At 57.5% G+C, this 24450-nt stretch overlaps 9 protein-coding genes across 9 annotated transcripts; 6 read left to right on the top strand and 3 right to left on the bottom strand.

Annotated features, from left to right (window-relative positions):
- Window positions 1-882: 882 nt before the first annotated feature.
- B0I36DRAFT_357956 (uncharacterized protein) lies at window positions 883-1283 on the top strand (the record flags this gene model as incomplete). The annotated part of the gene is made up of 2 exons (XM_046157879.1): window positions 883-1197; window positions 1251-1283. 2 exons carry the CDS (start codon window positions 883-885, stop codon window positions 1281-1283), a joined length of 348 nt encoding a protein of 115 aa, XP_046018743.1.
- Window positions 1284-1417: 134 nt separating this feature from the next.
- Window positions 1418-2353, bottom strand: B0I36DRAFT_357955 (uncharacterized protein; the record flags this gene model as incomplete). Its single annotated transcript, XM_046157878.1, has 1 exon — window positions 1418-2353. The coding sequence occupies one exon, from the start codon at window positions 2351-2353 to the stop codon at window positions 1418-1420; it is 936 nt and encodes a 311-aa protein (XP_046018742.1).
- A 1627-nt stretch (window positions 2354-3980) lies between these two features.
- B0I36DRAFT_234246 (actin interacting protein 3-domain-containing protein) lies at window positions 3981-7061 on the top strand (the record flags this gene model as incomplete). Its single annotated transcript, XM_046149288.1, has 2 exons — window positions 3981-4136; window positions 4278-7061. The coding sequence occupies 2 exons, from the start codon at window positions 3981-3983 to the stop codon at window positions 7059-7061; spliced, it is 2940 nt and encodes a 979-aa protein (XP_046018741.1).
- Window positions 7062-8036: 975 nt separating this feature from the next.
- Window positions 8037-8661, top strand: B0I36DRAFT_234044 (cupin domain-containing protein; the record flags this gene model as incomplete). The annotated part of the gene is made up of 2 exons (XM_046149267.1): window positions 8037-8213; window positions 8347-8661. 2 exons carry the CDS (start codon window positions 8037-8039, stop codon window positions 8659-8661), a joined length of 492 nt encoding a protein of 163 aa, XP_046018740.1.
- Window positions 8662-9899: 1238 nt separating this feature from the next.
- On the top strand, window positions 9900-11517 carry B0I36DRAFT_13910 (uncharacterized protein). Its single transcript, XM_046148340.1, has 4 exons — window positions 9900-10332; window positions 10394-10744; window positions 10813-11098; window positions 11150-11517. The coding sequence occupies exons 1-4, from the start codon at window positions 9994-9996 to the stop codon at window positions 11380-11382; spliced, it is 1209 nt and encodes a 402-aa protein (XP_046018739.1). The 5' UTR covers window positions 9900-9993; the 3' UTR covers window positions 11383-11517.
- On the bottom strand, window positions 11508-12679 carry B0I36DRAFT_13933 (uncharacterized protein). Its single transcript, XM_046148345.1, has 2 exons — window positions 12169-12679; window positions 11508-12034 (listed from the first exon to the last, which is right to left on the bottom strand). Exons 1-2 carry the CDS (start codon window positions 12529-12531, stop codon window positions 11606-11608), a joined length of 792 nt encoding a protein of 263 aa, XP_046018738.1. The 5' UTR covers window positions 12532-12679; the 3' UTR covers window positions 11508-11605.
- A 1362-nt stretch (window positions 12680-14041) lies between these two features.
- Window positions 14042-15944, top strand: B0I36DRAFT_371228 (tubulin alpha-1 subunit; the record flags this gene model as incomplete). Its single annotated transcript, XM_046159997.1, has 7 exons — window positions 14042-14066; window positions 14210-14250; window positions 14410-14436; window positions 14500-14575; window positions 14649-15179; window positions 15235-15658; window positions 15716-15944. The coding sequence occupies 7 exons, from the start codon at window positions 14042-14044 to the stop codon at window positions 15942-15944; spliced, it is 1353 nt and encodes a 450-aa protein (XP_046018737.1).
- Window positions 15945-16816: 872 nt separating this feature from the next.
- Window positions 16817-21703, top strand: B0I36DRAFT_311243 (uncharacterized protein). The gene is made up of 5 exons (XM_046152349.1): window positions 16817-17131; window positions 17228-17376; window positions 17482-20360; window positions 20428-21124; window positions 21182-21703. The coding sequence occupies exons 1-5, from the start codon at window positions 17104-17106 to the stop codon at window positions 21209-21211; spliced, it is 3783 nt and encodes a 1260-aa protein (XP_046018736.1). The 5' UTR covers window positions 16817-17103; the 3' UTR covers window positions 21212-21703.
- A 39-nt stretch (window positions 21704-21742) lies between these two features.
- B0I36DRAFT_311240 (uncharacterized protein) lies at window positions 21743-23608 on the bottom strand. Its single transcript, XM_046152348.1, has 2 exons — window positions 22730-23608; window positions 21743-22619 (listed from the first exon to the last, which is right to left on the bottom strand). Exons 1-2 carry the CDS (start codon window positions 23142-23144, stop codon window positions 21964-21966), a joined length of 1071 nt encoding a protein of 356 aa, XP_046018735.1. The 5' UTR covers window positions 23145-23608; the 3' UTR covers window positions 21743-21963.
- Between the last annotated feature and the right edge of the window lie 842 nt (window positions 23609-24450).

Genomic DNA, 24450 nt, shown 5'->3' with positions numbered 1-24450 from the left:
CTGCGGCAGCACAATCAGGCGCCATCAAACGACCTGACCTGGGCACCGTCGACGGGTGTGATGGGGAGAGCTCCTACAGTGGCACTTTGTACGGTGGGCACGCACAGCCTGGCCTGGCCGTCCGTCCCTCTGCAACTGTGGGGTGTGCAATCCTCCCGGGTAGGCCGCCGCGTGCCGCACCACCAAATGCTCGCTCTGGTCGCCCTTGGAACAGTATGGCCAACTTTGGCCTTCCTAGTAGCAAAGGACGACCTCGGGATGAATTAATGCCGGTGGGAGCACAACTGTCGCATCAAGGGAGGGATGGATCCATGGCACAAAGTCTCAGGTCTCACATGCGCGCTCACCGAAGTTGAGCACTATTTGTGCTGGGTTTTGTCGAATCACCCTTTCTACATGTCTTCAGGCACCATGCATACCTCAACGGATGCTGCTCGACAATCACCGTTTGTTGTAAACGCGTGCATGGCGAGCGTAACCAACGCACGTTGCCTAAGTATTTGGTTGCAGGCGGTTTTTGGACCAATACCAAGAGCCTCGCCAATGCTTGCGATGGCTGGTAGTTGATTCCATCTTGGCTCGTACATGCTTTACTCAAGTTACACGTAGAATATCCTTGGATACTACGCAATCAGTCGTCCGGCTGCGATTCTGGGGAAGCCAGGATCTGCCTAGCAGGGCGCGGGAGAGCAGCAGTCGCTGACAGGAAAGGATCAGCACGCTCGACTCGGAGACGGCCAGCAAGATACAACTTCTTCACCAGCCCTGGAGAGGCTTGTTTTGCCAGCATGGGATTGTTTGTCGCCCGTCTATTACATCTCTCTTTTGCAAATCTCCTGTTGGGTCTACATTCCAAAGGATCCCAGTCTGTTCATCCCCGCGATGGCACCGCCCGATGCCAACGCCTTCCACGCCTTTCCGCGTCTACCTCTCGAGCTGCGGTGCAAAGGCTGGCAACTTGCCGCTTTCCCACGGATTCTCACAATCACCCACCGACCGTGGCAGCGAAGACAGCGGGACCCGAAGGACGACTACTTCTTCTACTACGACTCGGTGCCAGCCGTGCTACATACCTGTCACGAATCGCGCAAATGGGCGCCCTACGTCCGCGCCTTCCGTAACGTCGTGGTCCTCCGCAACGATGGCTCCGGTGGTAAAGGCGCACGTTACATATGGGTCAACTTCGAGCTCGATACGGTACGCTTCGTCGATAATGCCATCTACTTAAGTAAACTAGGCGACCAGGACAGTACCGCTATGCGACATATGATCCTTCACTTTAGCGAGGTTTGGGAGTTCTTCCAAGAAACCACAGCCCCAATTGACAGAATGAACAACCTCGAGAGCCTGCAGATACATGTTGCTCACGGCGGCCTTAGTCAGTGGTCTAGGGAAGTAGGCTTTCTCGAAGCTCGATTTAAGAAGTGGCTCGGGGCAAGGGACGATGGATGGGTGTGTCCGGACATTCGGCTGATAGACCTCGAGTCCGGCTTCGAACCCAACCGGGAGAATCATCATACCCACTGAGACCTGGCACCCCGCCAGACCCCACAGCTCCGATAATGACCGCAGCAAGCCGCCGTGCATCATCCAGCGCCGTGTTGACGCCCTCGCCGGCAAAGGGCGTCATGACGTGCGCTGCATCACCAATCAATGTGACGCCGCGGACATGTGTCCATCGATGATCGGGTGGCAGCACGTACAAGTCCTTTGGCTCACCTTCGACCTCGGCTTTCTCAATCGATCGCTGAAGCTGGGCCGACCAGCCCTGCATCTCGTCCAGAATGGCTCTCTTCCTTGCCACCGGATCTCGGATCTCGTCCTCCTTCCTTTGTGATCGGTCTTGAGATGTGGTAGTGCTCCGGCCAATGTAGAGGCTGTCGTCTCCGAGCTGCTGTGCTGACAGAAACTGACCCTCGCTGTGCGCAAAGAGGTTCCCGTTGTTGACAAGCTTGACGAGGTCTGAAGCAGTGTTCCCCGCATCCCGTATAGTCAGCTTTGTGTACTCGACACCGGCAAAATGTGGTTTAACGTCGGTCACGTAGTCCCGAGTCTTGCTCCATGTGCCTTCACAGCCGACAACAAGGTCGTAGCCTTTCTCGGTGTGCTCACGAAACACCAGGGTGCCCCCAGGATCGATCCTCTGGGGTCTCTGACCCCATCTCACACTTCCCACAGGTAAACTGTCGAGCAGGATGCGGCGAAGATCGTTGCGATCGATCTCTGGCCTCTCCTTTGCCGTGCTGGATCCAAACGCAAAGTATGTCCTTTGCTGCTTGTCTATCATCCGGTAGTAATCCGCATCAAGTCGAGCAGCGCTCTTGAACTGTGCTACCAGCCCAGCATCATGCATGGCTGCGAGCCCTGTGGCAGCATGAAGATCGAGCGTGCCGCCTTGTGTTCGAGTATTATGTGCTCCTCGCCTTCAAAGATGTCGACAGGGATGCCTGCCTTAGTGAGTAGCCTGCCAAGCATACTGCCTGCAGGGCCAGCCCGATAATGGCGATCTTGGGTTTGTGCGACATGCTGAGTTGTGAAGTTGATCGCTGTGCTGGACAGTGGCTATGGGACGCCCGGAAACGTTGTCTTGAATGAAATATCACGAGATGAACTAGAGAAACGACTTGGGCATTCCTTCAGAGGGTGGTTGCAGACAGATGCCAGACCATTGCAATCCAAAAGGCGAGAGCGTTCCGACAGTTCTAATTATTGTCGGGTTGCCAAACTCAGTCCCGCGTCTTAGATCGTGCCTACGGTTCTGAGCTCAGGTCATGCGAATGCGAGCTGAAGGGCATTAGACTAGGACAGAGTCTGCAAAACTTAGAGAAGCTGACGCGGTCCAACATTGGCAAAACTTGAAGTCGACCAAAGAGAGACACTGCTCATTCCGCATAGGGATTGTTGTCTTGGGGATTCGCAGGTGTTCCCGATGCACAGTCCATACCCGGCCCAAGCGGGCAATGCGGCCCCGTCACATTGCCACTATTTCAACTTGTTAACCTCGAACGCTTAGAGCCCCAGACTTCCAAGGGCTATGAAATTGAAAGATTGAAACACAGGTGTTACCTCTAGAGGCTATGCGGTTGAAATAAACCGAATCCATAAGATGCTGCGTGTCCTATCAATCATGTTCAGCTCCGCCTGACAGCCTCGCAGGTTCAAACTGCCTTCTTAAGGGAGGCACCCAAGATAAGTTTGGGGCACGTGTGAAGGGTTCATGCAGCTCAAGGCACATACATGGCTGGACCAACACGAGCGTCAGTCTGAGCAGCTGGTGGGATTGGTGGCACTAGAGACTGGGTAAGCTCGTGATGGGCCCCGGAGGCTTATCTGGGCTGCAGCTCGACATGCAGCCTCGACATCACATGTAGGCAGCCACACCCCCACGGTCCGGTCTTGCCCTTGTGCAACTGCCTGCCCACCAGCACTCGACGGAATCGCAAAGATACTTGTACGTACGCTACCCTATGGTATGCAAACCGCAAAACCTCGACTTCCGTCATAATAAGGCCTAGCGGAAACACACCCCGTGCAAGGTTGATTCATAGCTCATCCACAGACAGGGTGTCTCTGTTGGCTGCACAACATCGCTCGCGTGCTACAAAGACAGCCCAGGCGTCGATCCCCCTGTCCCTCTCAGCCCGCACCTTGACAACCTTGAAGCCGTCCACTAGGCACGGACCCCCCGTGTGGGCTACTGTACCTAGTTCTGCCTGGGTCCTCGCTGGGCCAAAGCCACGGGCGAGCACACACACACACACACATCCACCCCCATCCAGCTCCACCTGGGCATCACCACGCCGCCGCAACTCACCCAGCGCTGCCAGCCCGACGGCACACTTGCCAGGTTCTGAGCACGACAACACCCGATACTTCTGAGGCGCAATCCTGCCAGAACCACCGCGGCGTCGAAGCGACCGCGACCACACACTCCCGACCCCGACATCATACCAGAACACCTCTCTCTGACGGCACAGACGATGCAAGCTTCCAACTCGGTGCAGCGCTCCATACAGCGCCGCTCGCCGGGCCCCGACGGCCCCTCGAATCTACCGCCGCGGCCCATGTCGCCCGCCGGCATGCAGCCACGCTCTTCTGCGGCATCCTCGAGATCGCTCGGATCGTCGAGGCGGAATGTGAGTTGACATTTGGACCACGTCATCAGGTGCTACTGGCCGCACGGCTGCTGGCGCATTCACCTGTTGCCCCTTCGCGCCTCAGCCTGGCAACCAGTTCGTGAGGCTCTCAAGGCTGACTTGCGGTGTCTGTCACAATAGCAATCCGGCGGTTCCAACATGCCGCTTTCCCAGATCGAAAAGAGCGTCACGCACCTCTTGGTCGCGACCAAGCAGCTGCTCGAAACCCTTACGCAGTGGTCCCGTGGCGCTGCCACGGACACACAGGTGTCTGATGTCTATGTCAGGCTAGGATACGAGTTCAACATGGCCTGCCGTGCCTTCACAGCTATCAACGTGGACACTTCAGACCTCGGCAACGTGCCCGAATCCCTGCGACACATTCTCGAGTCTACTCTGAGTCAAGAAGCTAGTACCGAAAGCTTAGAGAAGTACTTGCCCAAGATTCGAGACATCATCATCAACCTGCTTCACGGCCTCAAGCGCAAGCAGCAACGCCTCAGGCAAAAGCAGAGCAAAGACAGAGATGGCGCCGCGTCGCCTGAAGCTGAAGGCTCTGGGGTAGGACGCTCGATGAGCTCCAGTACCGTGGGGAGCACAAATACCGGTCTCACGAGCCTACTGAACGAAGGCATCGACAAGGGATATGGTACGGCGCAACGCGACAGCGCGTCGAGCCAGGCCGGCCCTTCTGGAATCAACAGTTCGCCCAGCCGTCGAGGTCAACCAAGAGACAATTCGTCGTCGATTGACAGCACGGTGATGCAAAACATCCCATCATTGCCCCCATATCCTGGGGACGACAACACGATACCGTCTGGGCCTTCCAACGGTAGCATCGATATCGACTCCTTCCCACCACCACCGCCACCACCAAAGTCCCAGCAAAGTGCGCTTGCAGCTTTACAAAGGGGAGGAGACCTCGAGCGGCGAGCTTCACGCCGGTATTCTGCGTACCAGATTTCCAAGCACTTGGGTGCGCCGGCGAACGGCGTGCCTATGCTGCCAACACAGAACACGCCTATTCCGAACCGCGGCAGGGGCGAGGTTCGGGAGTCCATGCGAGCTGTGCAAGTCCGTGAAGCATTAAAGCACAACAGGAACGAGTCCAACCAGTCACGTAATGGCTTCGATCCTTCCCCCGTTAGAGTACCAAGCAAAGTCTCAGAGGAGAGCTCCGCACAGTCTGACTTGGGCCAGTCGCGGGCTCAGTCCCCGCCAGCACCATCGCCGGACAGCTACAAGCCGAGCGCAACTCTCTCTGGGCCACTGGACGATGCGTTCCCCATTACGGCTTCATCTGCTCCTGGTTCTCCTAAGAAGGATCCGAGCCGGCCCCGCGCTCCAATCCCAGCCGTTGAGCCCGAACAGCAGCAACCGCCGCAGCAACGCGTGCAGACACCGCCAGCCAAGGAGGGGCGACCATTTGCACTTGAACAGAGTCCACCTCTGGACAAGGAACTTACTCTGTTCCTGCAGTACAAGTCAAGGGTCAAGAAGTTTGTCCTTCCTGAAGGATATGCGGATCTGACTCTTGGCCGCTTGCAGCTGGCATTCATCGAGAAGTTCTCGTGGAACACGGCACTCAATGGCAGTGATCTGCCCGAGATTTACATCCAAGATCCTGTCTCGGGCGTTCGTCATGAGCTGGAGGATCTGTCGGACATCAAGGACCGTACAGTGCTCGCTCTGAATGTCGAGGCCTTGGATGAAGTCAAGAAGCACTTTGATGATGGGCTCGGCTCTTTGAAGAAGGCCATGGACGAAGTCAAACAGAACGTCACAGATCAAGGGCTAGCTCTTCAACGGGTTTCCGATCAGCAGTTGGAGACTTCGAAAGAAATGGCCCGGATGGCTGCGGCCCCCGCCGTGGTCATCGACGGTGGCAAGAGCAACGGCAGTGGCTCGTCTGGGAAGCTCAACCCGAGTCAGCTGCGCGAGCTCCAGACCTTGCGTCGCGATCTCGCTATCCTCCGACAAACATACTCCAACTTCCAGACAGAGGTCCAGAGCTCTATGTCTACCTTGCGCACCAAAGCCGACAATGTCAAGGTGGCAGCCGCCAAGGCCTCGGTCCCAAGCGCGGACGGAGATAGCGGCTATGGTTATGTCAAGAACGGTCGCAAGCAGATGAATGCAGATTCGGATCGCCTTGTGACCAAGGTTGATGACCTGCAGGATCTGGTCGAAGACCTCCGGAAAGACGTTGTGCTCCGCGGTGTCCGACCCCTTCCTCGCCAGTTGGACAGTGTGTCCAAGGACATTTCGCAGCTGACGACAGAGCTCAAGAGAATGGACGATTATATGAAGAAGGAGAAGCCCATCTGGACCAAGATCTGGGAAAAGGAGCTCGAGGATGTCTGCCAAGGCAGAGACGAGCTCAGACTCATGGAAGATCTCATGGTCGATCTGCAGGACGATCTAGAGAAAGCATCAGAGACATTCGCCCTTGTCGAGCAGGCTACCAAGGAGCAGATGAAGGACAGCGCGCCTTCCAGCAGACAATTCTCTAAGGGCTTGAGCAACCTCGGCAACAGCTCAAACCCGTCTGCCGCCAAGGAGGGCGTGCTCGGAGAAGTCCGAGCCCTGCAGCCAAACCACGAGGACAGACTTGAGGCGATCGAGCGCGCAGAGAAGCTGCGGCAGAAGGAACTGGCAGGCCGAATGACCAACCCGCTCAAGAAGGAGCTGTCCAACTTTGTCGAAGAAGGCAAGCTCAAGAAGAGTGGTGGGTTTGAAGAGGTCGAGCGCGCCAGGAAAGCCAAGGATGACCGGATTCGCAAGGAGGTCTGGGAGCGAATGAACGGAATCATCCCAGACGATCCAATCGGCGAGGAGTATGTCGAAGGCGAAGAGGGTGCAGAGACTGTTGAAGGAGATGCGGACAACGACGAGAATGGGGCAGTTTCGCCGGCACCAGCGTGAGCAATTGTTTTTTTTGAATTTTTGAGCTCCAGGCGAGACGGGGTTGTGGTAGGATGCCATGTTCCCGGTGCACCCGGGCTGCCTTGTTGTTCTAGTATTGTTTTCTTCCATAGCCATGGCGTTTGGGGAATGACATAGGACTGATATGCATGTTGATCAATGTTAAACGAGGCCTTGCTAACTTGCAACTCAGGATTGCTGCATGAATTCAACTGCAGTATTCGGATTCCGTCATTGAGTCTTACCTCGGGATCTTACATGTCCTTGTTATTGTTTCTTAGCGAAAGCGTCCAGGGGCCGCTCCAGAAATAAGATGCATCCTGCAAGCTCGGGACAAATCAGTCAGTAATAAGCCTCATGCAATTAAGTTTCCTCTGGTAACCCCCCATCCTCCTCCACACACTGAACCCTGCGTGGTTCCTCAGAGCTACTATGTACGACTTACACCTCTGCTAAACCCCGCGGGCGGGTACGGCGCGGCGGTGCGCGGCGTCATGCAAGGGCCGCCCTGTAGAAGCAGGACGTGTAAGACCTCATCATGACGTCCGTGACTTTTCAAACTCACGCACACACACACACAAGAGCACAGCAACGGATGGAAGAAAGAGGGGAACCTGTGGAGGAAAAAAAGATGATATAACGATGATGCATGCCATGCACCACTGTCCAATGCCAATTGTTTGGACGCATATGGGCTTCCTTCTTCGTGGCCCCCGTTATTGATGCTAACTTCCCTTTATACTACACGACGCCGAACTGAACGTTCTAGATCAGAAAACACGGTAATTCTAAATGCTTCATATACAATCCCTGTACCGCACAGCCATCGTCACTACTGCGAGCGCATCCATCATCACGAGAGCAGCAAGGACATTTCGTGGCGCATCACCACTCATCGGATCCGCGACAACTCACCGGCACGGAACCGCTCACCGTTGTTTCGCCCCCGCCTCTCAAGCCAGCACAGCCCGCACAATGGCGCACTTTGACAGACCTTCGAGCGACCGCCCGAAGAATGAGATGGTGTATTTTCCGGACATGCAGGGGTCACTACCCTCGCAGTCTGGCGACTTCCGGCGGGTGCTGTGGACGGGTTTGTACAGCCAGCTTGTGCTGATGAATGTTCCCGTCGGTGGAGAAATTGGAGAAGAGGTTAGTTGTGCCTCGCGCAGTACCTTTTGTTCAATGTTTTTAAGGGAGCCTGTGTGAGCCATGAAGTCGTGTCTTCTGGCACGGGAATGATCTTGACTGACGAAAGATCTGACGCGGCGTTTTTGATATGCAGATCCACACCGTTGACCAGATCCTCACGTTTACCTCGGGCACCGGCGTTGCACAGGTCGCGGGCGTTGACCAGAATGTGAAGGCGGGAGACCTCGTGATTGTGCCCGCGGGCACAAAGCACCAGTTCCTCAACACGGGACCGACGCCGCTGCTGTTGTACACGGTGTACAGCCCGGCCGAGCACAACCCGACAAGCGTGCACAAGACCAAGGCGGAGGGGGATCGTGCAGAGGACGAAGGTCGCGATGAGCCACCCGAGTGGAGCCAGAAGAGCAAGGCTGAGAACGAGAAGGAAGGGTGGGTCAAAGGCGAGTGAGGTGAGGCTGGACATGTGGAGAGAAATGGGAGCAAAGTAGTTTGAATGACGAGTCGGGTATTGTGGTTGGCTTCGCGCGTTGTGATGTGTCGTGCTAATAATAGTGGGCCGGTCTTCAACATGCCCCCCTGAGGATGGTGTCGGATTCGCATGCTTGTAGCACAGGGCCGTGATATCAAGAATCGCCATGTCCTGGAGCCAGCGTATGCTTGCCCAGTATGTACCTTAATTAGGCTGCGCTGGAATTTGCACATCAAGAGGGGCTAACGACCTGAAGTGAAGGAAGGACCATGATCGGTGAGATGCACGGCTTTCCAGCGAGGTGGCTTGTGGAGGCAGCCGACCAGGGGTCCGTCCATCCCCATGGTGGCTCATCTAGCTTACCAGCTTGACACTTGGTGGGCAGCCACGCCATGATGGCGGCCTCGTAAGTCGTGCCTGTCACTTGCCATCGACATGCCCGGACCCATCGCGCGTGGTCTACTGTTCTCCTTGAAGGGCCGGCTGACAAGATGCTGCGTGTTTCTCAACTGCTGGCAAGGTGGCTGGTGATGGCGGACCGAAAAAGCCACATGGGGCAAGCCGAGGCGCAAGATGGGCCGTAGAGCGAGCGAGCGATAGACTGGTGGTGGCGGCTGGCTCGTGATGGCCATGTCATGTCCTGTGGCACGGAGGGTGTTAAGTTCAGCTGCCCACGCGAGGCAGTGCCCAGTGGTGACATTGAATTTCCTCAAGCGAAGCTTCACGCGGGATATCAAGTCGCCATAAGGCAAGGTGGCCAAAGGAAGACCGGCATGGCAGGGGCGGTCTGCGCATCAAGGTCGTTGCCGTTGCTGCTGTCATGCTGCGACTTTGCAGAGTGTGCAAAAAGAGAGAGGGCCACATCGAGCCGGGCCAGAACCTCACGGGGCTGATCCCACCCACTCCCAGCATCGAGTGGAGCGCCTGTTCATGGTGGTGGCACTTTATCTCGCTGGACCCCTCCACTCGCAACCACCCGCCGCCGCCTGCCTCGACTCGACCCTGCTCGACCAGTCTGCTCGCTCCAGTCTTGGACCGCCCTTGGCCTGGTGCTTGCACCCTTCCTCTGCGTCCTGACTTTGCCCCCCCTTCTGCTGGCCATCGCAGGATAGAGGCAATATAGAAGCTGCCGGGCTTCTATATTCCGCCTGTTGTCTCTCCGCCTCTCCTCTCCTAGCCGAATCCGTCATCGACCCCTCCAGCTCGCCCTGCGCACCTTCAACACCCCACGCACGCTCTTCACCCATCCTCGCGCAGCCTTGCTATTGTTCCCTGTGCTCGTAGCAACAGCACAGCTCCACAGCTTTCGCGATGCCCGGTCCTGCGTCGCCCAACGAGGGTCCGGACCACGAGCCTCCTCAACTGCCTCCCGGCTGGATCGCCCAGTGGGATGGTGCCTCGAGAAAATACTACTTCGTCCAGCTGTCCACGGGCGTATCGCAATGGGAGACTCCCACCCACGCGGCTCCTGGTGGCACGCCTGCTCCTGGTCACGAGCACCCCTACGGCACACCGGACCAGCAGCAGATTATCACACACCCCGATGGCACCCAGACAATCAAGCACCCCGACGGTAGAATGGAGCCAGTGCTGCCCTCAGACGGCACTCGAGGCGGCCCTGGAGGACAGACTGGTGAGAGAGGATTCGGCGTAAGTCTTGGCACATTGTTGAGCCCAGTTCTCGACCAGATGCGCTGACAACCTTGCACAGAGCTTTGCAACGCAGACTCTTATGAACCAATTCTCCGGCAAACAAGGCGGCTCTCACGGCAGTGGGGGCTCGGGTGGGTTGGGAGGTCTCGCGGGCCAGTTGATAGGAGGACTCACTGGTGGTGGTGGACATGGAGGCGGCCAATCTGGAGGCCACGGCGGCAGCGGTGGTAACGGTGCTGCTGGCAAGCTGGTCGGCCAGTTAGCCTCGAACCTCTTCTCCTCTGGCGGTGGCAAGGACAAGCCGGCGCAACCGCAAAACTACCATGGCGGCACGCCGCAAAACCAGCCTCATCACGGTGGCTTGATTGGAGGGGTGGTCAATGCCTTTGGTGGTCATCATTCATCATCTGTGAGCATTCTGGAGCCCAAGACCCAGACGTGCTTTGCATTGCTAACGGGCGATACTCCCTTCCACAGAACCAGAACTATGGTTATTCAGGGGCTGGGCAGTCCGGATCCTACTCGGGCACGGCGCCCCCCACATCATACCAGGCCTCGACTACGCAGCACGGTTCGACTCCCTCGACAGCGGCATACAGCTCCCCACCGCCTCACGGCCAGACGCCTACTCAGTCGTACCCGCCACCCCCAGGACAACAAGGCACGCCGTCGTACCCTCCGCCCCCGGGCCAACATTCGGGTGGTCCCCAGTCAACTTATGGGCACGTATCCGGAGCTCCGCAAGGTTCTGCTCACGGTTATCGTAAGTAAATGTTGGCCACGATATCGTCGATCCCGGCTGACGTCCCGGCAGCGCAATCTCAGCCATATGGCTCGTCCACACCGACCCAACCCTCCTACGGCGCGCCGCAGCAGTATCACCCTCCTTCACAGCAGGGCTACAACGCTGGATATAGCGGTGGCGCTCCCCAGCACCAACAGGGTCCACACAACTACCCAAGCCACTCCCCCTACGCGAACAGCCAGCAGCCTCCACCCGGCGGTCATGCACCGCACGGACATTCCGGATACCCCGGGCAGTGGTAGATTCGGGCCAGGCCTGAAGTCGATATGACCCATGAATATAAAAACTTAAGAGCGTAGGCAGAAGTGCCGGAACTGGCATGGTCTTGGGGTTGGTCGTTAAGGTGCTTATGAGTTATGACTTTGCTGCAGCTTTGGATTACGATCCCCTGCTTTCTAGACGTGAAGCAGACGTAAATGACGAGGTGAATATATATACGTGATTTGAACCTTCCGCCTGCTTTTATCATAGTGTCTTCTTTTCTTGCTCCGGTTGCAGAGCCACGAAACGAATGGTCGTGGCGATATACTTGGCCAGGAACCAGGAACTAATCGCCACAACAACGATATACCCGACGATGGGCAGCAAGGACCTCGGGAGAACGTTGAGCAGGAACGGGTCGAGGATGACGTCCACGCGCACAGGCGGGACGTGCGTCATGAGAGCCTTATCGAGCGTGAAGTAGTCTGCAGCAGCAACTATGCGGAGGAACAGAACGGAGCGCTGTGTCTCTGTGCCGACTACAGCAGCAGCTGCTGCCGTGTTGCCGCTGTCGCTGCCGCCGCCGCCGCTGGCGTGGCGGGCGTACGAGTATGTTGAAAGTGACGAGATGAGGTCTGGGGTGTCAAATACTGTGTCGATGGGAAACGTTTCCAGCTTGAAGGCGGTTGGTTGCTTTTTTGTCGAGGGAGTTTTAGTTTTTGGCAATCTTGGGAGCAGGTGTATTGATCGAGAACCCTCGCACGAGGGAGCCAAGCCCGAGAACGAACCCAAATGGAGGATATCTGCAAAGAAATGCGAAGACTTACAGTGGCTGCCCAACATACCCTCACTTCATACCGCTGGCCCGGGACCAGGTTGTCCAATATGAACCACGACGTCGTGCCACGCTCGTTGTCCGTGCCGTCTGCATTGGTGCCTGTACTCGACGAGGGAAATGATGCTAGGTAGGGCGAGTTCCGGGGGAAAGAGGCATTAAGCTGAGTCCTGATGATGGACGAGGCGGAGGACTCTGGCGTCAGGACGTCGAGCCCAAGGGTCCCTAGTGTGGGGCTGGTGGACGGGACGTTGACTGTTGGCGGGCCGAGGAAGATTGTCTTCTCCGTGTTTGCATTGACAAATGTCGGGAGGAGACCAGCGATTGCGGCCAGTGAGAGGAGATGGAGCTTCATGTTGGCGAGCACAGCAGGAAGCAGGCGTGTGGATAAGTATAGGGGAGGGCCGAGGTCTGGGCGGGATTGTGCTTCTAGATTGTAGCAGGCAATGGCTCATACTTTAGGCGTGTTGAGAATTCGTCGTCTTGCGGACTGATATTCACTATCAGAGAGGCAAGCTGTGACGGATGTTGGCTTGGCTGATGAGCTGTCGCCGCCTTATGCAGGGTGCACATCTCCTACTGTACCTTGAGCTTGAGGTACTGACGCTAAGTCAGCAGGGGCAAGCGTGGCACATGTGGGGCTGAGTGAGCTTAACGGCCCGCTGGGTCGCGACTTGACCGAGGAAGTCCGTTGAGACTGCTGAGTTCAAGCACTCCACGGCTCAAATGACGCTTGAAAGGCTGCAATATCTAAAAAGCGTAGGTATCCAAGGTGCTCAGGCTTACGCTGGACTCGGCGACTCAACCGTTGTTCTAGAAGGCGAAGTAGATGTGACCGAGTCTGCCACGGGCCGCTCCCCGGACGGCTCAGTGTCACCAGGGTTGAAAGGACGGTCAGGTGAACCGTGTATCCAATTTGGCGACGGCGAGCTCCCGGACCAACCAGCGCGACAGGGGTGCGGGACTACCTCACCAATGTTCCCTGTGTAGTGTGAGCAGACATCGATCGACATGGGATGAGAGGTGAACTGAGCAGGCAGGACAAACTTTCGCCTGCCCTTGACAGACAGTGCGATGTCTGTGTGCCTTTTGCCTTGGACGGTACATGGCTGCCTGCGTTGCTGCTGCTGCTACGTTTTGAGCGCTCAAAAGTGGTTGCCTTGCAGAGCCGGTGTGGTTGTTTACATTTGAGCCGTGTCAAAAAGTTTATCAGCTGTGCAGCTAGTATTATTAGCTCTTGGTTGTACCGCGTGCCTGGCTGTTCCCTATGCCTGCCAGGAACGCGGTGTGCGCAGCTGTGGAGGCGGCGTGCAAGTGTGCAATGATGTGCGACGTTCTGCTGCTGCAGAACTTGCTTGTGCATATACTGACATGAGCCGGACTGGGACTGTTCCTTGCCTTGGCGGGTATTCACAGCAGTGCCTGGCATCGCAGTCAGGCAGTCGGGCAGATCACAAGCTGCCCGCCGTGGAAATTGTGCACAGCAACCAGGGGCAGCGGTGCTAGCGTGTTTATCGCGTGCTGGTGGCGGCTGCTCACTGGCTGGTGCTCGAGGGAGCTCAACAGAGCACGCCGCTGTGCAGATAGCACTTCCATTCGGGCAAGCACCCCTCCTCCTCTGGACCCCCCGGACGGCCCATTCATTTGACGCCCCACCAGTGATTTGGAAAATACACTCGACCCCTTCACGTCGGCCTGCCGCACTGTCAACACACCTCCACAGCCCAGACCCCTTCTTCGCCAGACCGCACCTCTCCCGACCAAGTCCTCCTTAACCTCCGTCCTCCGCGTCGGTCTCCTGCTCCTCTCTCCGGCTCCTCTCTTTGCATCACACAAACGCCATCTCGACTACTCGTACCGCCAATATGCGTGAGATCATCAGCATCAACGGTATGTCTGCCTCTGTCCCGCCGCGCCCCTCGTTCCCCTGCGCGCGTCGCCCGGCCCCTTCACCGCATCGTCCGCTCAAAATCACCACCACACCACACATCGTTCTCATGCGTCCCGAAACTGACCCTTTTCGTGCCCCATAGTCGGCCAGGCCGGTTGCCAGATCGCCAACGCCTGCTGGGAGGTGAGTTCTTCCCCCGAACGCCAACCGACGACCACGACAAAGATGCAGTTGCTCGTGTTGCCGCCGGGACCAGCGACCTGCGTGATTCCCAGCCGACCAACCACGAGACATATGGCACTTGGCCGAACACACAAACTAACCCTACGACCCTGATTGTAGCTCTACTGCCTTGAGCACGGTATCCAGGTATGGCACACTCCGTCCCGAAGAGGAGCTCTTTGAGAATGTTGACTAATGCCTCGAATCTAGCCTGATGGATACCTGACCGAAGAGCGCAAGGCCGCTGACCCCGACCACGGCTTCAGCACCTTCTTCTCCGAGACCGGTAAGAACTCGCATCTGGGAAGCTCATGATGGGCGTCGTCACGGCTTACTGACCAACCCTTGACCACAAACAGGACAGGGCAAGTACGTTCCCCGCACTATTTACGCGGATTTGGAGCCAAATGTCGTCGATGAGGTCCGCACCGGTACCTACCGCAGTCTGTTCCACCCCGAGCAGATGATCACCGGAAAGGAGGATGCTTCCAACAACTATGCTCGTGGCCACTACACTGTGGGCAAGGAGCTCATCGACCAGGTCATGGACAAGGTGCGCAGAGTTGCCGACTCCTGCTCTGGTCTCCAGGGTTTCCTCGTCTTCCACTCCTTTGGCGGTGGTACCGGCTCTGGTTTCGGTGCTCTCCTCATGGAGCGCCTCTCGGTCGACTATGGCAAGAAGAGCAAGCTCGAGTTCTGCGTCTACCCTGCTCCTTCGACTGCGACCTCCGTCGTCGAGCCCTACAACTCTATTCTGACTACACACACCACCCTCGAGCACTCCGACTGCTCTTTCATGGTCGACAACGAGGCCATCTACGACATCTGCCGTCGCAGCCTCGGCCTCGAGCGCCCCAACTATGAGAACCTGAACCGCCTGATCGCCCAGGGTGAGTCCACACAGCGGAATATGTTGCCTCGTTTATTTCGCTAACAAGACCACAGTCGTTTCGTCCATTACCGCTTCCCTGCGGTTCGATGGCTCCCTCAACGTCGACCTGAACGAGTTCCAGACCAACCTCGTTCCTTACCCTCGCATCCACTTCCCTCTGGTTGCTTACTCGCCTATCGTCTCGGCCGCCAAGGCTGCTCACGAGGCCAACACGGTCCAGGAGATGACCATGGCCTGCTTCGAGCCCTTCAACCAGATGGTCAAGTGCGACCCCCGCCACGGCAAGTACATGGCCACGTGCTTGCTGTACCGCGGTGACGTCGTCCCCAAGGACGCCCATGCCGCCGTCGCTACCCTCAAGACCAAGCGCACCATCCAGTTCGTCGACTGGTGCCCTACTGGTTTCAAGCTCGGTATCTGCTTCCAGCCTCCTCAGCTGGTGCCCAACGGCGATCTTGCCAAGGTCGACCGCGCTGTGTAAGTCTGGTCTTTTCTGTGCCGCTTCGAGATTTGCCAACTAATCAATGACAATAGGTGCATGCTTTCCAACACCACTGCCATCGCCGAGGCCTGGTCTGCCCTGTCCGCCAAGTTCGACCTCATGTACTCCAAGCGTGCCTTCGTCCACTGGTACGTCGGTGAGGGTATGGAGGAGGGTGAGTTCTCCGAGGCTCGTGAGGACTTGGCTGCTCTTGAGCGCGACTACGAGGAGGTTGCTTCCGACTCTCTCGAGGCTGAGGGTGACCTCGAGGCCGAGTACTAGAGCGTCAGCAAGGACTGGAGCAGAGTCCCCAGGGGCTAGACAGACTAGATTGCGGCAGGGTTGTGTTTATTGGCAACCAGAGTTTTTATTGTCATAACTATACCCCTTTGTTGCGGGGCTCGGATGCTGTTGATTACCTTGCAGACTGGGCATGCTTACTTTGTTTTCGATGCCGGTATGCTAGCGACGGCAAGTATGGACCTACTGGAAGCTGTTGCAGCATTGTAGATTTGTCTTAGGACTTTTTAATCACGTTATCACATAATTTGCAACCAGGCTGTCCAGACTGCTGTTCGTTTTGACGGCATTTCCATTCGTACCAATCCTACGCGTATTTATCCACCTGCGTGGGCCGGCAGTAAGACAGGGACGGAGGTGATCATGCGATGCTACACTAAGTATAGGTACCTTAGCTATTAGACGCCCACATCACATTTCAGTTCCCCCCTCCCGACTTAGGCAAGGTAGCGGCGGGCTGATGCGACTGTTGTGAGTCCACTGCTGTGCGTGACGGATGCCTCTGATACAGGTGTGTGACTCTCTCTATATCTCATCGATGGCCGGGGAGCTAACACAAGGTCCTTCGTGCATGGCGAGCATGCAGCCCTTTGAGACATAACGACGCGGATGCCGTCACTGCCTGGCGCGAGCTGCAGGCGCCAGCTTCGCATGTGCAGCAACCAGGACCTCAGCGCAGTGAAATCTGCAGGGGTTGGGTCTGGGGAACTGGACTCCCCAATCCAGGGCTAAAATGAGCTCGCGGATCCGCTGGGGCGCCAGTGACCCAGGCCAGGGTGCCGAGCTCAGCTCCAGTGCATTGGTGCCAGGTAAGCCCATCCCAGTGACGGGCCAACAGCGAGCTCGCCGGTACCCAGACGTAGACACCAGCCACCGCGGACCCGAGCATCACGAAGCCTTGCGCAAGAACGTAACACACCACCGGCCAGTCTCGATCTCCAACCTCGATACTGTGGTCCCGGGGAGCTGCTGGGTCAACCTGACTTCCAGCTTCCATTCTGCCGTTTCCAGACCTCGAGCGACAGCACACCATCCAACTCTGCGTTTACAACACGTCACATCGACAGCCTTCCCCCCCCACTGTAGCTTGACAGCCGAGCTCTGCGCCCACCCTGCAGCATCGTGAGCTCGGCCGCGCAACATGTCTGTCGAAGGTTCCGCCGATCCGGGTGAGCTTCCCTGAGCTCTACGAGACTATTCTAGCCATCAGGACTATCTGGAATAATTGGTATAGGACCACCTTGCTGACGTGCTTGCGACTCTAGCGCCGAATCTCAACCTTACCCCTGAGGAGAAACGTGTATACGGTCAGCTCTTCCGACAAGCCGACACCGATAATGTGGGCGTCGTGACTGGCGAGATCGCCGTCAAGTTCTTCGAGAGGACGAAACTCGAGTCGCGAATCCTGGGAGAGGTCAGTCATTCTATTCGGGTTGTCGCGGAGACGGGCGGGCATGATTGAAAGTTCTCTGGATTGGGCCCGAGTGCGCAAGTTGCTGACCAGTTTGTTGTCACACAGATCTGGCAGATCGCGGACCAGGAGAATCGCGGTTTCCTAACGCCAGTTGGCTTTGGCATCGTCCTGCGACTCATCGGACATGCCCAGGCCGGCCGTGAGCCTACGACGGAACTCGCCTTCCAACCCGGCCAGCTCCCTCGATTCGAAGGCATCAACATTGGCGGTGGGCTTCCTCCGCCGGCACAAGCACCGGCAGCCCCCATACAAGCACAGGGTACTGGTGGTCCACTCAGAATACCGCCTCTAACCCCCGAAAAGGTCGCCCAGTATGCCGGGCTCTTTGAGCGCCAACCCCTCCAGAACGGCAGCATGCTGGCCGGTGATCAGGCCAAGAACATTTTCGAGAAGTCGGGCCTGCCCAACGAAGCTCTTGGGCGCATATGGCAGCTTGCTGACACGGAGCAGAGGGGCGCACTTGTGCTGGCCGAATTCGTGATCGCCATGCACCTTCTAACCTCTATGAAGAGCGGCGCGCTCCGGAGTCTTCCTACGATCCTGCCGGCAGCTCTCTACGAGGCCGCCACGAGGCGCCCAACTGCCGCCAGACAAAGCCCGGCCCCCACAGGCACCATCTCGGCCATCCCTCGCCAGCTCAGCGGCACCGCACAAGTCCGCACGAGCAGCCCTCTTGGTCGTCCTCCAATGAGCCCGCAAGGCACGGGTATTGCCCAGCAGACCACAGGAAGTGATTGGCTCGTCACGCCCGTGGACAAGGCCAGGTTCGACCAATTCTACGTGGACTTGGATAAGACGAACAAAGGATTCATCACGGGAGAAGAAGCGGTGCCTTTCCTTAGCCAGTCCGGGCTCACCGAAGATGCCCTTGCGCAGATCTGGGATCTGGCGGACATCAATTCCGAGGGTCGTCTGACAAAGGAGACGTTCGCGGTGGCGATGTACCTGATCCGACAGCACCGCAGCCGTCGTGATGCACCTCTTCCCACTTCAATCCCTCCAAACCTGGTGCCTCCGTCGATGCGCAGCCAGGCACGACCCCTTGGTGGCATGGGTGCGTCGCCCTTTGATGCACCTGGAGCGCCCGCACCCGCACCCGCGCCCGCGCAAGCGAAGCCACCACAGCCTACCTCGGCACTTGCCGATCTGTTCGACCTCGACACTATGCCAGCCCCTGCTTCGCTCCAGCAGCCCATGTCTACTGGAGGATCTGCTGCGCAGGACCCCTTTGCCGGTGGCCCATCTTCGCCAGTCAGACCGTCTGCCGCAACCACTTCCAACACTTTCAAGCCATTCGTGCCATCCTCCTCGTTTGGCAGGACACTCACCACGAACGACACGGGCAGCTCCGCCGCCGGATCTGCCAGCCGCGCCACGGCATCGGATGACCTCCTGGGTGACAATGACCCCGAGATTAGCAAGAAGCTCACTGATGAGACGACTGAGCTTGCCAACCTCTCCAACCAAGTCAGCTCGCTGTCTAAGCAGATGCAGCAGGTCCAGGGTCAGCGTAGCACCACGCAGAACGAGTTCAGCCAGGCAAGCCAGCAGAAGAAGAACTTTGAGGACCGCCTGGCGCAGCTGCGCGTTTTGTACGAGAAAGAGGCTGCTGATGTTGCCACTCTGCAAGAACAGCTGAAGACGGTCCGCGAAGAGACTCGCAAGCTGACAGGCGAGATGGTGACCATTGACGGGAACTACCAGGATCTTCAGAAGCAGCACCACGAGTTGAAGACTGCTCTGCAGGCTGACCAGCAGGAAAACGCAAGCCTGAAGCAGCGGATCAGCGCTGTCAACGCAGAGATTGCCCAGCTAAAGCCGCAGATCGAGAAGCTCAAGTCCGAAGCGCGCCAGCAAAAGGGCCTGGTGGCCATCAACAAGAAGCAGCTTTCGACGACCGAAGGCGAGCGCGATAAGCACAAGGCAGAGGTTGAGGATCTAACAAAAAGCAACGAGGAGTTGTCGCGTGCAGCCAGCCCTGCCTCGCCCGTCCCTGCCCACGCCCACATCGCTAGTCCGGCATTGTCGACTTCGAGCGCCAACAACCCGTTTTTCAGACGTACTGGTAGCACAGATATCATGGGGGCTTTTGCCTCCCCGGCAGCCAAGTCTTACAACGACAAATCATTCGATGACATCTTTGGCAGCGTCCCAACTGGAAGCACCTCGGCAACTCCACCTCCCCCGACCTCTTTCAAGCAGCAGAACACGGGCAACTCATCTGTCAGTGTAGGCTCCGGCTCCTTTAACACCCCGGCAGGCTCTACACCGACTGTTAGCCGCCAGGCGACGCTTACTGGCGAGCCTCCCGCGCCACCCGAGTCCAAGCAACTCAACTCGAGCTTCTTGCCATTTGGTGGGGCGACTGAGTCTTTGTCCTCGTCACGCCAAGTCTCGCCGCCCGCAAGCCGCGCGGAAGATGCACCAAGCATTTTGTCAGCGGCTGCCCAGCCAGATGCTACTCCCAGTGCATCAAGCCTGCACTCTGCGTCACCCAAGTTGGACGAGCTAGAGCGTAGCGACAGCATCCCAGGCGCTTTCCCTGAGACGCCAGCACAAGGGGCCCCAGCTTTTGCTGGCCACCGGGACAGTGACCCCTTTGGCCAGATGAATGACACTCGTAACGCCAAGGACGACTTTGATTCTGCCTTTGCCAGCTTTGGCAGCTCAACGTCCAAGGCAGTCCCCGATAAGCCCGCCAAGGACTTCCATTCTGAATTCCCACCCATCTCGGAGCTTGAGCAAGACGACGACTCGGACAGCAGCGATGATGGCAATGGATTCGAGGATGACTTCTCGCCTGTTGCTCCGGCGGCGACCGCTGCAGCAGGGTCACAGAAGGCTGATTCGGTGGCCACGTCGTCTCCTGCCCTCAAGAAGTCGGAACTCGTTGCGGAGCCCACAGGATCATCTTTGCCGGCTAGGTAAGTCTAACGGGTGAAACACCGGCCATACCGCTCCCTGTAGATGACTGATACATGTGTGGTGAAGTGATCTATCCGCCTTCCCCGAGCCTCCAAAATCACCTGCGTTCCCTCCACCCAAGGACGCCGACCCATTCGCCGCGACGCCCACGAACGCAAGCCAAGCTATAGCCCCTGCTGTGGCAAAGGGTGCGTTCGATGACATGAGCGATGAATTCGAAGGACTGGAAGACGCCAAAGAAGGATCGACTGAGGATGACTTTGCCAGCATCTCTCGATCCAACCTCGACGATTTCAATCCTGTATTTGACAGCAGCCCGCCGCCCAGCCAACCCAAGAGTGAGCTTGGCAACTCGGCCAACGCCTTCGGGACAGACAGCAGCTACGACTTTGGGAGCGTGTCCCAACCCTCGAACACTGCGCCCAACGGCGCCTCCTCTGGTTCAGTCACTGCTGCGCCAGCCGCGGGCAAGAGTGCGGCAGACAACCACGACTGGGATGCCATCTTTGCGGGCCTTGACACGCCGGCGGAGGGCGGGGCCGCCACTGGCGCTACAGCACCAGGTGCCACGACAACGGAGGATTCCGTGTCGTCCTCCCAGAACCTGTCTTCTGCCACTACCGAAAGACCCAGCCCGATTGGCAGGGCACTTACGGAGGAGGGCACACATGACGACCCTATAGTGAAGGATCTCACTGCGATGGGGTATTCAAGGAAGGACGCCATCACGGCTCTTGAGAAGTACGACTATAACCTGGAGAGAGTGAGTTATGATCCATGTCCTTGGTGTGGATAAGCATTGTGCTGATGGCGTGAACAGGCTGCCAACTACCTCGCCAGCTCATCATGAATTGAGATAGGCCCATCATCTTGAGGGGAAAGAGGCGGGCAACAGCACATAATTGAACTGACGTGGTGCGCTAAAGGAGTGGAGACACTTCGTCCTTTGCCACACTGCATAGAATGCTCTTCTTGTCTTTTTACACTTCGACAATCGAAGGCGGGGCTGAGAAAGGGTGGCGGGTGCGGCCTCACGTTCTCCCAAGGCATGGGGCTGGCATCCGGAAGAAGTTGTTGCGTAGTAGTAGATAATCATCTGCATATGGAATATTGGCGAGCACCAGCCTTTTTTTCTTTTCTTGAACATATGCCAACTCCTCTGCTCACGGGGTTGCCCGGCTAATTCATGCTATTGTTGAATGACTGAATAATCGGAATGGCTGGATTGACTTTGTATGCTACCTAGAGTTCAACCATAAAATAGGCAAATCTGAAACCCGGCTATTCAGTGTGATCTCCTTTCACTGTTGCCGACGGACTGGATCGGGGTCTCTAGTTTTCCGCTCAATGCACCTTTCACATATGCAAAAGTCTTTTAATGCTATGGATCATGTCTCGTTTAGGATTGTCCAGGGTATCGAAGAGTATGTAATCTAGGACCAATTTATCAGCCATGTGAGCCCCCCCACGACTTTCTCGATTCGAGGCGGCCGTCGCGACTTGATAATGCTTGCGGTCTGCTCATTGCCGCGCGGCTCCTTCCCATTTGCCCCCCTCCCCTTATCCCGCTCCCGCCCCTGTTACAGGAATCACGACCCTCGCCTACGGTTTTCTAGACGCATCCAGGCTTGCGCTGTAGTACTCTGCTGCCGCACCACCTTGAGGTCTTGCGGGCGAGGGGGTCCGAGAGGAGGCCGCCGCGGGTCTTCTTATAGGCTCGAAGCGCCTCCCTCCCCGGCGATCGTCGTCTTCGTCGTCGTCGTCATCGTCGTCAGAAACGACACTGCTCACGCGCGACGATGACGGAGGGACGTGACCTGCTGGTGCCGCCGTTGTTGGGTCGGCGCCGCCCGATCCCTGCGTTGCGGAAGTAGGCCGCTTCTCGTTGATTACAGCAGCAGCAGTAGGCCCGGCGCCGGCAGAAGCGGAAGCGGTAGCAGAAGCTCTGGGGTGGTCGTACACGCCGCCGGTCCAGGGAAGGTCGTCAACGTCGTGGTCGTTCACGCCGGCCCGGCCTTCTTCCATCTTGTTGTACTTGCCGCCGCGGTCTGCGGGCTTGAAGGAGAATGCGCGCAGGGCAGCGAGGCCGGTCTTGGTGCGGCCGCCGCTGAGGCTGCGGCTTCCGTCGCCAGCTTTGCCGGATCGTCGCGCCACGGCTTGCCAGAGCTTGACGAGCAGGATCAGGCCGGTGGACAGGAGCAGCGCCTTGCCCACGATGCGTGGCGCGCGGTCTTTGCCCGACTGTCCGGTTTTCTTCTCTGTGAAGCGTTTGCAGGTCTGGTCAGTCATGGCATTTCGGGATTGGATGAATTGGGGGTTGTCTGTTTTTTGTCCCTCTTTGTGAGGAACTGAGCAGCCGCACGCATACCTTTTCGGGTGTAGTAGACGAGGGCGAATATGAAGAGGATCAGCCACACGATGACCAAGACGATGATGAGAATCTGCCACCAATGTAGGCTGCTCCCGCCGGCGCCGCCAGCTCCTCCGCCGTGGTATGAAGATCCCTTTGGGCCCGTGCCGGGATAGTAGCTGCTGCTGCCACCACTACTACTGCCACTGCTGCTGCCGCTACCGAGGCCGCTCGATGACGACCCAGAAGAGCTACTTCCACTGCTGCCGCCAGAACTGCCTCCAGACGACCCAGAAGAGCTGCTGCCACCACTCGAGGAGTGGCCACCACCACCGCCAGATGAGTGGCCGCCGCCGCCTCCCTTCTGCATGGGGTCGACGTCGTCTTGCCGAGGTGCCAGGAGCGCCATTGCGTTGTAGAGGGCTGCGGCCATGAGTCGGCTTCTGATGAATGTTGACGGCTGATGGGGTCCTTTAGTGGGTGGGAAAAGGGTTTGAAGGACACTGGGATACACAGGCGGGCTTCTGCGAGACAGGACTCGTGTGTGCTCAAATATACCTGGTGTATCCTTGGTATGCCGAGTCCTACTGAGCAGCGAGGGCGGGGAAAGAGACGTCGGAGCCCTCCTTGGTCAGAAATAGGCTGACAGGAAGGGCTTGGGATCGATCGCCCGCCCAGTCGTTCAGCCTTGGGAGGGCTGAAGGGGACGACCGACTCAAGCATGGCCCCGTTCCTAGGGCAGTGCCCATGGTCTATCTTGGGACGCCCAGCAGGCGAGCAGCGCTGTGTATGGTCCACGAGGGGGCTGCCAAGGCGTGGGTAGGGTTGTCTCTGGCGAATGGCGTGCGGCTGAGGGAGGTCGGGAATCATCGCTGACATTAGAGTACGCTAAGTAGGCTAACGTAGGCTAGTGGCTGTGGGGTGGGCCACCTTTAATCCCGTTATGCTTAAGAGCGTCGTCCAGTCTTTGCTGCACACCTGTCTGTCATCTGTCAGCCTGCAGCCTGCATTCAGGATTGGTGGGCTGTGGCCCTTGCACCTACAGTACTGCCCGTGTACAATCATCTCACCCAACCTGTCAAAGGCATTGGTCACGTCGAGCCAAACATCACAGCTCGAGCGTGGTGACAGCTCCAGTTATAAGAGTGGACAGTGACAAGATGTCGCCAACGTCCACCCGCTCTCCCACCGCACACAACAACGAGCGCTGGCTCATCAACCACAGCTCTAGTCACATCAGTTCATAAGTCTCAGCCAACATGGCTGTCAACAACGAGGAGAACACGACCCCGGCCCGGCAACCCAAAAATCACCGCGACCATGCAGAGTCTCTTTCCCTAATGGTGCCTGAATTGACACCGGAATGATTCACCAGCGCGCTCAGTCACAAAGTAATCGGTGTCAAATTTCATGAAAGAGATCCACGGCACTGCATTTACGATCGTGATATTGTGTCTGCAAGCCTGCCAGCCAGGCTCTGCGTCAAAGGCGGCTTCAACCCAGCCCTCCTCAAAGCATGCCCTGGAGATATCAGCAATTTACTGCGTCGAGGGTGGCTTCTATACTCACATCACACCGCCCAACGTGGAGATGAACCTTCCCCAGCATTGTCTAGCATGCCCATGCCAGCCAAAGAAGCCAGCAAGTCGAGCCTCAAGCCCTTCGCGAGGTGTTCGAGTCCGTTTGGACGCCCGAAAGGTGGTAAGAGTGCTTCTTTGGCGACGATGCTGTCTGTCCAC

The sequence above is a fragment of the Microdochium trichocladiopsis genome (assembly GCF_020744255.1).
Source record: "Microdochium trichocladiopsis strain MPI-CAGE-CH-0230 chromosome Unknown B0I36scaffold_1, whole genome shotgun sequence".
Classification (NCBI taxonomy): domain Eukaryota; kingdom Fungi; phylum Ascomycota; class Sordariomycetes; order Xylariales; family Microdochiaceae; genus Microdochium; species Microdochium trichocladiopsis.
This window is presented reverse-complemented; position numbering and strand designations above follow the sequence as displayed.